The sequence below is a fragment of the Papilio machaon genome, chromosome 6 (genome assembly GCF_912999745.1).
Source record: "Papilio machaon chromosome 6, ilPapMach1.1, whole genome shotgun sequence".
NCBI classification, from domain to species: Eukaryota; Metazoa; Arthropoda; class Insecta; order Lepidoptera; family Papilionidae; genus Papilio; species Papilio machaon.
The window spans coordinates 7,077,157-7,088,086 of NC_059991.1; the positions used below are offsets into that span (position 1 = coordinate 7,077,157).

The window sequence follows — 10,930 nt, forward strand, 5'->3', positions numbered from 1 at the left end:
CCGGTATCGTCCAACCTCGCGTTCTCTCCGGCATCCACTCGTTACTACCTCGTTGTCGCAGATGGAGCGTGATATATGGATATAAATTTGTTAGCAAAACGTTGTGTCATTTTCCCTTGCTCGGGTGGACTGAACACAGTCCACGAAGTGTCAGCGCGGCACCAACTCGCCATCAACCCGATATGAACATCAACCCGATACAAGAATAAATGACGTATTGCAGTTTTATATCTTATAATTCCTTTCAATCGGCGAGGTCGAGGCGGCGACGAGTGAACACCGCGGCAAACGCGAGGCTGTGCCGGTTGGATAAGGAGTAGAGCAATGCGCGTTAACCTTAATTTTAAATGGTATACTACTTCTTGTTTAAACTAATAGAGAAAAATTTCCTTTTCTACATAAAATAATAAATGTTTTACTGTTCATATTATTATTTATATTACTATTTATACAGGATGTTAATTTTATTCTTAATAAAACAGAATATGTGCATTATATTTTATCTCATAGATAAATTTTTACCTAAATATTTAAGTATAAGAAATAAATGCTACTTATGTATGTACATACTTTAGTGGGCGATATATTTTATACTCCACATAAAGTGTAGTATCTCTTAGATAAATTGTCTATAGTTAAGGGTTTGGGTTGGAACAAGAGGGTCTATGACGAATTTTCGTGATATGCGTTTCGTAACGTCATCGACTAAATATATCAAAATTTGTATCAGATGTGTTATTTTGCTTTGAGTCCGGCGCTGCACAATTCTAATACAAAATTTGTCGATGATGAAAACGTTACCACGAATAAAGGGCACTCAAATATTACATACATATAATTGGTTATTGTTAACGGAAATTTATGCTATCCCTCATTATATACAATTTCTAGTAAATGTAACTAATTCTTAAAATTGCACGGAAATGTGTTATATACTTAATATTAAACACATTTCCTAAGATTTTCTAAAATAACAATGGATACATTTCCTAAACAACAATCGGAAATTTAATAGCAAATTTTTTGAATGTTTTCTTCAGTGATAGACGACCACTACAATAGCAGGGGAGACGAAGCGGAGATTTTTGGATTCACTCGAGCGTGGCAGTCAAATATAAGGTTATCTACCCAAGTCAGCCAGCCAACCAAGCCAGCTGTAAATCAGCCGTTGTCAGTCGAGTAATGTTACCACAAATTAAACGTTCCACAAATAGCCGCACTTTTACGATAGCCAGTCAAATTACTAAGTAAAAAATCGGTTATAAATACTGAAGCCCGTCAGATTGAGACAGGTGAGTTAATTACAAATAGGAAAGTCTGTATTTCAAATTTTAGCCCGCTCGATATTGTCAAGGTGACGTTTTTATCCTTGCAACCTTGTGATTCTGCTATTTCATTATGTACTATTCAAATTGACAGATAATTGAAATTTAGACTTTTCGGCTTGTGATTATAAACACCCTGTCTCAAACTGACGAGCTGGACCATTTACAACAATAGATTTTTTACACTTAGTATCTTGATTGGCAGCCCTGAACGCGCGGCCTAATTTGGAGCGTTTCATTTGTACAAGGTGTACTTGATTGGGTGCTAAGTGTCCCCTTAAGTTTTACTGCCATGCTCGAGTAAATCCCAAATACCCGCTTCGCCTCCCCTACAAGGGTCGTTACCACTTTAACATTTTCTTTACCGCGTTTGAAACCCATTTATTTTCAAGTTGGTGATTATCATGTTGTAAAAGTTAAACATCAAGTTCTGTTCTGAGTGCTCTTTTTGATTTAATTTAAAAAAGGTGTAATATAGTAATGATGATCTCGTTTTATTATTTGTATATCTTACACTAATTATCATATTTTGCAAAGCAATCATAGCATTTCATAATCGTTTATTTTAATATGTGGCTGTTAAAATCTTCTGTGATATTCAACGTATGTTGTTACATCCTGTATATAATAAATATCGTTCTTGGTTAGTGTGTAAATTGTCTTTAGTAATTCAGACACTGTTGATGTAAAAACATTGTTGCTTTTTCTTGAATACAGTAACAATGAAAAGTAACTTTGACAGTTTTAAACCACATTTCAAATATTTGGTGTTGACGGGAACTTATAAAATGATGGATAAGCCAACCTCTAAAATGAAAGAAACTTTATATACATGTTATCGGATATTTGTTTCTGTTACTTTCTTTATTTTTTTGTCACAACATGTTATACGTCTCGTTCAGGCAAGTTTAATTAACATTAATAAACTAGATCAAAGATAAGTGAGCTTCTATCAATCTTGCTTGATAGGGTAATGTGCTTCGCTGGATGTAAGTTGTTTATGGGTTTATGGGTTATTTATTGTTGGTTTTGTCACCTCCTATAACACCTCCTACAATCTAAATGACTGAATAGATTTTAAAGATAAAAGTGTCATTTAATTAGAATTCTTTAGCTGTATTTTATTTCAGATTCGAAACAACGTTGAAGAAGTAATAAATACATTGTACGTGTTTCTTACACTTTTGAACTCGGTGTGCAAATTGTTCATTCTCAATATTCGAAGTGCACGAATTCAACATATTGTTGAAGTTATAAAGGGTAATAGTGAAATTACTGAACTATTTTCCAGCGTAGCATTGAGGTTATACTATTGCACAGTAGTAATAGAACTGCGTAGCGTAACTGCTACGCCGTAGACTACTATAGTAGTTCTATTACTTCAATGCTACGTTGTATAATTATTACGTAACAAAACTACTATTATGTACTAGTATAGTGGAACCTAAAACTATAACTAGAACCGTTAAATCTAAATCTGAGTACATCGAAAAAAAAAATCGTTTCCTACCGCTGAATCCTCTAACACTCGGTATGAAGAATTATTTACACGTTTTAACTCGAACAAAATGTGCGTAGGAATTTTACTACATATTTTTTTTATTAAACAATGTTTTGTTTAATGAAACAATGTCTAACAGTATTTTTTGGAGTATTATGGTAATTGTTTATGTTTCAATAATCATGATTTGTCAAAAAGGGTTGGTGTATGTTCAAGCTAAAATTTATATGAAACACTAAGTTTTTTATATGTAATAATGTTTTAAGGAAAGTATTTTTATATACACGTAATTTCTGCGTTTTCATCCAGTTTTGGTTCTTTTTCGCACAGTATTTATTATCACATTTGACATCAAATTGCGACTTAAATTAGCAGAGAATTGTAAGCAATGTCACGGATATTGATGTTGCGTACTCTTATTGAATGAGTAGTTTTAGACCAGGCTACCATATTAATAAACCACATTACAGGACCAGTTTTTGCTGCACGTAATAAATATCAAGAAGAACTTGTCCTGCGCAACGCAGCATCGATGTTGCGAGTACTGAGAATAGACGTATTCGTGTCAATGTTTTGTTCTGCCTTGTGGATGATATTCCCTGTGATGATTCGTCTTTCTGGACAAGAAGTACGATTTAGCATGTACTTTCCGTTCGAAACAGACAAATTTCCAGTGTAAGTAAAAGGCCACCAAATAGGGTTTTTATTACAACAAATGACTTAAACAATTTTACGATTAATTATAGGAAAGTCATCAAATTCGTAAGGGACCTTCTTTTAACTTTAACAGTGGAAGACGCCAGCAACAGCAACATCTGTTGCAAGAATAGGCCGACTTGCTCGGTGCAATCCCACGACCACACAGGAGACAAACGTGAAGTGGAAATGATTCCGCGTCTCGTGTGATAAATGTGGTGCCCGAGGCATAATTTTATTCCTATTTCCCCTGCCACCCTTTTCTTACGTCTTTCTGCTGGCGACTACCGCTTGCTCGTTTGCCACCTTTTAGTATAAAATAAACTTGAGAGGTGTCAAGGGACACCCGGATGGAACGAAGTTCCTTTCAATTAATTAGTGAAGGAACCAATGTTTATTCTATGAATAAAAAACTTAAGTCTTTACAAGAAGTACATTTTATTTCTATGAATTTTCGTTATATATTGTCACATTGTTGCCATGGTGAAGTAGCGCTCATTCGTCTATAGCAAAAAGTGTCGTGACAACTTTTCGTAAGAATTTTTTCCGTCTAGCCCCCTTTCACAACGCGCGATAAGGAACTTCGTTCCAATAAATAAAAACATAATTTAGTTATCGGCATTAACATTTTTTTTTACTAAAAAAAGGTTTTGCCTCAAAAAAAATCTTTGAAATGTTTTACAGGTTTATATCGGTGGTTATATTTGTCGGATTAATAGTGCATTGGGTGTCATTGTTCACTCTGTCAATAGACTGCCTAGTTGTATCCATGTACATGCAAGCGCAGTTACAATTGCAACTGTTAAGAGATAATTTAACACATATAGCTGATGTAAAAAACGATGATGGAAATGACAAACTGGCAGTTAAAATGTACAGAGATGTGGAAAACATAAGGTTTAAGAATTTGTTTTACAGAAGATTAATCATGTGTAAGAAACGACATGAGCTGATTGTTTGGTATGACAGTGATTTTTATATATTTTAACAGTGGTAGATGCTAGCAATAACAACATCTGTTGCACGAATTGGCCAGCTCACTCGGTGAAATACCACGACCACACAGAAGACAGGCCTAAAGTGGAATGAATTCTACGTTTTGTCTGATGAGTGTGGGTTCCGGAGGCTTAATTTTTGTCCTCTTTTCCTTCCCAACCCCCATTCACATATAGGAAGGAGAAAAATTCTCTATCTGTGCATCTCTTATGCATAAAAGGCAGGCAACGCATCTGCGATTGCAAATGTCTATTTTTTTCGGTGAGTTTAGGTGACCGCTTGCTCCGTTGGTACTTTATAATTTATTTTACTATTTTTATAATTTACTATTAATCCTATTACTAATATAAAACTATTACTATTTTAAAATGGTATAATGTTCTTTATTTCTAATGCAATTTAATTTATACGCAGGTTAGTCGAAGAAATCGAGTCTATATTCGGTACACCAATGGTTTTGCAAATGTTAGTGATGGCTTGGATTATCTGTATGACTATTTACAAGATAGCTGCCGTATGTTAATACTTTCTTGTTGAACTAAATTTTTTTTTTATAAATTAGGTATTTTATTGATGTTCACTTTCAGATAGACATATTGTCAGTAGAATTTTTGGCAATGGTAGTATATTTGGGCTGTATTTTGTTCCAATTATTTATCTACTGCTACTTTGGAACGCAACTTAAAAACGAGGTAAGTATGGTGGTGTGTAACTATAACAATTTACTATCAAAGTGGTGTGGCAGTCACTGCGGAAGTCCTGCTTCCAGTAGTGCACAATCCTGTTTGTAGGCTGGAAGATTTATAGAGAAGTATTGTTAAAAGAAATGTCAATGGGAAAAAACGTTTTGCAGAGTGAATTTGTGAATCAATCTATCTACGAGTCCGATTGGCCGGCGGTGTCACCGCGGCTGCGTCGGCCGCTGCTCATCATGATGGAGCGCTGCTACCGGCCAATTGCACCCTGCATTGCATACATCGTGCCCATGTCGCTCGATACTTTTATATCTGTGAGAATTAAAATAAAATTCTTTGATTTTTAGAAAAAAATTAGAAACCGTTAATCGGATGTTTTACCACCATTGCTACCACACATCTACAAATACTACTGTCTTCTTTAACGAAAATTGGACGAATAAAACCTCTTTAGTTCATTGTAGCTTGTAGTTGTTTTGGAACTGTTCAATAAATAAATAACGATAAAAATGTCTTATTAATTAGCGATTTTTTTTTCACAGGTGGTGAAATTCTCGTATTCTTTGTACACATTTCTGGATCGGAACTAATTTCAATAAAAGCAATTTTTTTTTAATTAATCGGGTCGGAAATATTTTTAATAGCAGTAATTTTAAAAAGTTAATTAAAAGAAAAAATATTTTTAATAATAAAATAAATAAGAATGTCACGCTTGAAGTAATGACAATAACTATTTTTCAACATTTGTTAATTGTTTTTCACTAAATGCAAATTTTAACTAACCTATCACAACTGTACTAAACTTGATATTTTAACTCTTTTATATGGATTATATCTTTATTGTCACATATTATAGATAAAGAAATTAAATATAAGTATTTTTAAAAACATTTAACGTTTAATTTTTTCCTCTTCTCTGATCATCTTTGTTATTAATCGTTTAAAGTGCTCTAGCCTCGAATTACTGTTAACTTGTAATAAAATATAAGTAAGTAGTGAGTTTTCATACTTTATTATATAAAATAAATAAAAATATAGTCACCAACACCATTATAGATTATAGACGTAAAGAATAAACTATATGTTGGGCCACGAAACCATCGCTAATAGGCAAGGCTGGAATGTATGTTACTGCAGCTCTTTATTAATAGATACAGTGGCACCTACATAAGCCAGAGCCATTGTCTGGTCAACGGAGGACCTCTATTAGCGAGAACCTCAGGAGAAAATATATAAATATATAAATATTGCTGTCCTAGGACTCTACAATACAAGTGTAAAGTGCTCATTAATAAATAAAACGAAATTTAACAGATACTTAATTACAAACGTGATTTGTCCTTTTCTAATTGTCTACATACGAAAATTAACGCCTTGGTGTAGTTAATATTTTGTGAAAGGTGTTATACAGGAGGGAAAAAATAAATAAAAATATAGTCACCAACACCATTATAGATTATAGATTATAGATTATAGACACTAAAAATTCATAAACTTATAGCTTTAGCAAATAAAACATGTAAGGTTCTTGTTAACGAAATATGTTTTGATTTATATAACAACATAAACATGAAATATTTTTTTTCGTATATTAGAAAGCCAAAGCTTCGAAAAAAGTTATTTGCAATGTCTATATCAACATAGTAGGATGGAATTTATTTAAAAGAAATAAAAGTTAAGTATCATTTTCAAAACAACATATGATATTTATAAAATATAAATTGTTTTTGAGGAACGCATTAAAAATACATAATCATATCATTTTGACAGGTCTTAAAAAAATCATTAAATTTTATCAACCTGTATATCGCTGTATCATGAAAACTGTTTGAATTTTTAGTGGCCTGTGTAGGTTGATACATTAATTTAGCCTTCAGATATATTTCAGACAAAGTGGCGACAAATCATAGCTTTTTTATTGCCATAATCATGTACAGTAGTTTCGATGCTTTCAAGCCACATTTTAATGCTTTGGCAAGAGTTGGATATTTTAAAATGGTTTTTAAGTCGTCGTCTAAAATTAAGCAAACCTTGAACGTGTATTACCGTGTGGTTATTTGGTTTTTTGTTATTTTATACAATATGCAACATGTTTTACGTGTAATTCAGGTAAATTTGTTCGAATTGTCTATATTTGTCCATATTGAGAGAATTGTACGCTATACTATACAAAAATCGTAAAGAGAATTCATGCAAAATTGATATTTAATTTTCTCAGGTCTGGCACAGCATCGACGAAATTGTAAATACATTGTTCATTCTGCTAACAACTTTAAACACCTTGGGAAAACAAATCGCTTTTAACGTCCGCTCGGTGCGCATCGATCGACTTATTGATAAAATTAACGGTAAAGTAAAGTACAACGTGATAACAATAACACGAGACTCGCGTATACATTCTTGTATGTACTCGGTTTTCGAGTTGGTAAGTCGGACCGTAAAGTTCTCTTGTTCACCAGCGACGTGCCAAATCAAATGTCGGGTACTATACATTTACGTTCTCGTCTCCTTGCGCATAGTTTTTATAACGAATTGGTTTTTATAAAAGAAATGCAAATAAATTGCATTGCTGCGAGATTCTTGTAACTTGTCATCATTTCTGTGATAAATGCACAGATATAATTAGAACTTCTAATAGCTTGAAAGCATCTCTGTTGCAGCGATTATATAAAAAGAAGAACATGAATAAAAAAAAAGATCGCAGCCGTCTCAATCACTCGTTATAATTTCAGGCAACAAACATTCCGAAAAAAACTATGCAATCATTCCTTTTGATAGTTTCTTAATTTTCTTATTAGTTTAATAAAACTAATATGAATAAATGAACAAAGCTATACATAATATAATTTACTGAACATAGATAAAAATTATTTGAAAAATATTGCCTGTTTTCTAATACTCGTAATCTTTGTAGTCATACAGTAGTATGAAATTCTTATGTCTGTATCCAGGGTCCCTTTTTACACCGGGTAGTAACTACCAAGATAAGGTCATGAGACACCATGCTAAGTCCATGTTACGTCTGTTGCGTATGTATCACTGTGCGATATTCCTATGTGGGCTCATGTGGACGATATTCCCCGTTGTCGACCGCGCTTTAGGAGAAGATGTTCAGTTCACTGGATACTTCCCATTCGATACCAGTAAGACACCAGTGTAAGTAGAGGTTCTTCCAATCTTACCAACGCTCGAATTACTTTAAACGTAATTGTTAGAAGGGATGAAATTTTCTACACATTTTCCTCTCCTTATTGAACTAATGTAGGGTCAGGGCACCATGTTTTGGTACTTCGGATCGACATTTCAATCTTCTCTCCGTTTATCTGTAACGCAATCCACTCATGTATTCCTAGTATAAATAATATAATTTTCTACTAAAAAAGTTAATTTACCTATTTAGGAGGATTTTTCAATAAATTAAATTTATAATAGCGATTTCTTGATTACTTCCAGATTTGAATTAACAGTTACTTACATGTCCATATTAATAACACTGCAGGCGTACGGCAACGTTACAATGGACTGCACAATTGTTGCATTTTATGCACAAGCAAAAACGCAGTTGCAAATGTTAAGATATGATCTTGAGAATTTATCTAATACAGATGGAGAAAATAATAAAGATATTCACAAAATTATATTAAAAACCTACAAGGATGTAGAAAGCATAAGATTTAGAAGATTATTGCAAAGGAAATTTGTAAAGTGCATGCAACATCATCAACAAATATTATGGTAAAGTGTTTAACATTTTTTATTCAGTTGAAAGCTAGCATTCTTTCTCTGGGATTTCAAAACAATAGTCACCCTGACCTACTAGATTATTGCAGTCAAACTTGGTGTCTACTTGTTGGAAACAGCATGGCAGAGAAGTACAAATTTAATTAATTGCAGGTTTGTTAAGGAAGTGCAGTCAATATTTGCAGAAGCGATGGTCGTACAATTCTTCGTTATGGCGTGGGTCATCTGTATGACCGTCTATAAGATAGTTGGGGTACGTATTACTTTACTTTATCAAGTTAAAGAAACTAATAATTAATTTAATTTTGTTCCCAGCTGAGCATACTATCCGCGGAGTTTTTCTCGATGGCCATGTATTTAGGATGTATGCTGGCACAACTGTTTATTTACTGCTATTATGGAACTCAACTTAAATATGAGGTAAACGTTTTCAACTAACTTTAAACAGCCAATTTAAATTAAAAAACTTTACCTAGGCTTGTACACACTTACTAATTTATCACTGAAAAGACCGAAAGAGTTTCAGAGAAAATGTGTCTGAACTGAATATGATAAGATTAAAAATAATAAAGTCTACCGACGTATACAGGGTGCCCCTAGGGTGTTTTAAGACTGGAATACTTATTACATCCTACTAATATTATAAATTCGAATGTTTAGATGTATTCATGGATGGATGGATGGAAGTTACAAGGTATCTGCAGAACGGCTACATGGATCTCACTGAATTTGGCATTGATGTAGAACATAGCACGGAAGAACTCATAGGCTACTAATTAAGTTTTTTGTAGTCCCGCGTGGACGCAGTCGCAGGCAACAGCTAGTACCTTATATATTTCCATTCTGTCGATTTTTAAATAGTTTGTTGTTAGTTTTAGGTAATTTAGATTGTTAATTGCAGAGTGATTGTGTGAATCAATCTATCTACGACTGTGAATGGACATCCCTATCCCCGGCGGCGAGGCGTCACCTGCTCATACTGATGGTCCGTTGCTCGCGCCCTCTAGCGCCGACCATCGCTCACATCGTACCCATGTCTATGGACACTTACATCTCTGTAAGGATTACATTTACTATTAATGATTGCTACTCTTTGTAACACTAAAAGTTCCCAAAGAAATCATTACCTACTTGTAATATATTTTTGTTTTCAGATACTCAAGTCTTCATATACATTGTTCACTTTTTTGGATCGAAAATAGCATTCCATAAAAAATTATATGCATTGAATAGTTTTGATTGGTTTGCGAACTTGGAAGATTTTTCATTTATAAAAGTTTGTTTTCTACAATATAGTTTTTTTTTAATATCAATAGCGATACAACTTTTAAAAGGGTTTATATAAAAAGTGTAAGGCGAAATATGTTTATTTTAAAAAGAACATAATTTTAATTTAATTAAACAAATTCAATATACATGTGAGAAAAGCCTGTAGTGTTGACAATAAATTCTTTCGCATTTGCTGCTATGTTTTCCTTCATATCCCTCACAGTAACACGCTAACAAATCACTGTCAAAAGTTATAATTTATTTAACTCAACACAAAGATCATTTTACAAATATGTTGTTTATCGCTGGAGCAGACGCAGAGGTCGCTCGTAAAATTGACCACTGTTTGAATGACTGTCGACGTTGCGTCGTACCGTGTGAGTCAGCAAGTCAGCCTTGCAATTTACGCGAATCGAAACATTGCTGTTACGTTTTATAAACATATTACCCCACAGCAATTTACGCTCGGAAGCGTAATTTCCAATATTTACAGATAAAACTCTCATTTCAGATATCTGACGCGTTCCATCTTGAAATCTTTCTGATTCTAAAATGCTATCATCCGTCGTAATTTAAAATGAAATAAACCGATCGACCTAAATGTAAACGTTATATCTCGTATCATATTCTTGCGCGATATAATCGTCTACGAAATACCATGGAAGCTTTCGTTGCGACGAGGCGTGCGGTCGACTGGCGCGCGCGCA

The 10,930-nt window shown here is 33.6% G+C and overlaps 2 protein-coding genes across 2 annotated transcripts; both read left to right on the top strand.

Moving 5' to 3' along the window:
- The first annotated feature begins 4,426 nt into the window (after window positions 1–4,426).
- On the top strand, window positions 4,427–5,803 carry LOC106714737 (odorant receptor 22b-like). The gene is made up of 5 exons (XM_014507842.2): window positions 4,427–4,482; window positions 4,933–5,032; window positions 5,106–5,210; window positions 5,372–5,527; window positions 5,756–5,803. Exons 1-5 carry the CDS (start codon window positions 4,451–4,453, stop codon window positions 5,801–5,803), a joined length of 441 nt encoding a protein of 146 aa, XP_014363328.2. The 5' UTR covers window positions 4,427–4,450.
- Window positions 5,804–7,142: 1,339 nt separating this feature from the next.
- LOC106714736 (odorant receptor 46a-like) lies at window positions 7,143–10,156 on the top strand. The gene is made up of 8 exons (XM_045678362.1): window positions 7,143–7,322; window positions 7,432–7,561; window positions 8,165–8,369; window positions 8,667–8,948; window positions 9,108–9,207; window positions 9,270–9,374; window positions 9,856–10,011; window positions 10,109–10,156. The coding sequence occupies exons 1-8, from the start codon at window positions 7,143–7,145 to the stop codon at window positions 10,154–10,156; spliced, it is 1,206 nt and encodes a 401-aa protein (XP_045534318.1).
- Window positions 10,157–10,930: the final 774 nt, after the last annotated feature.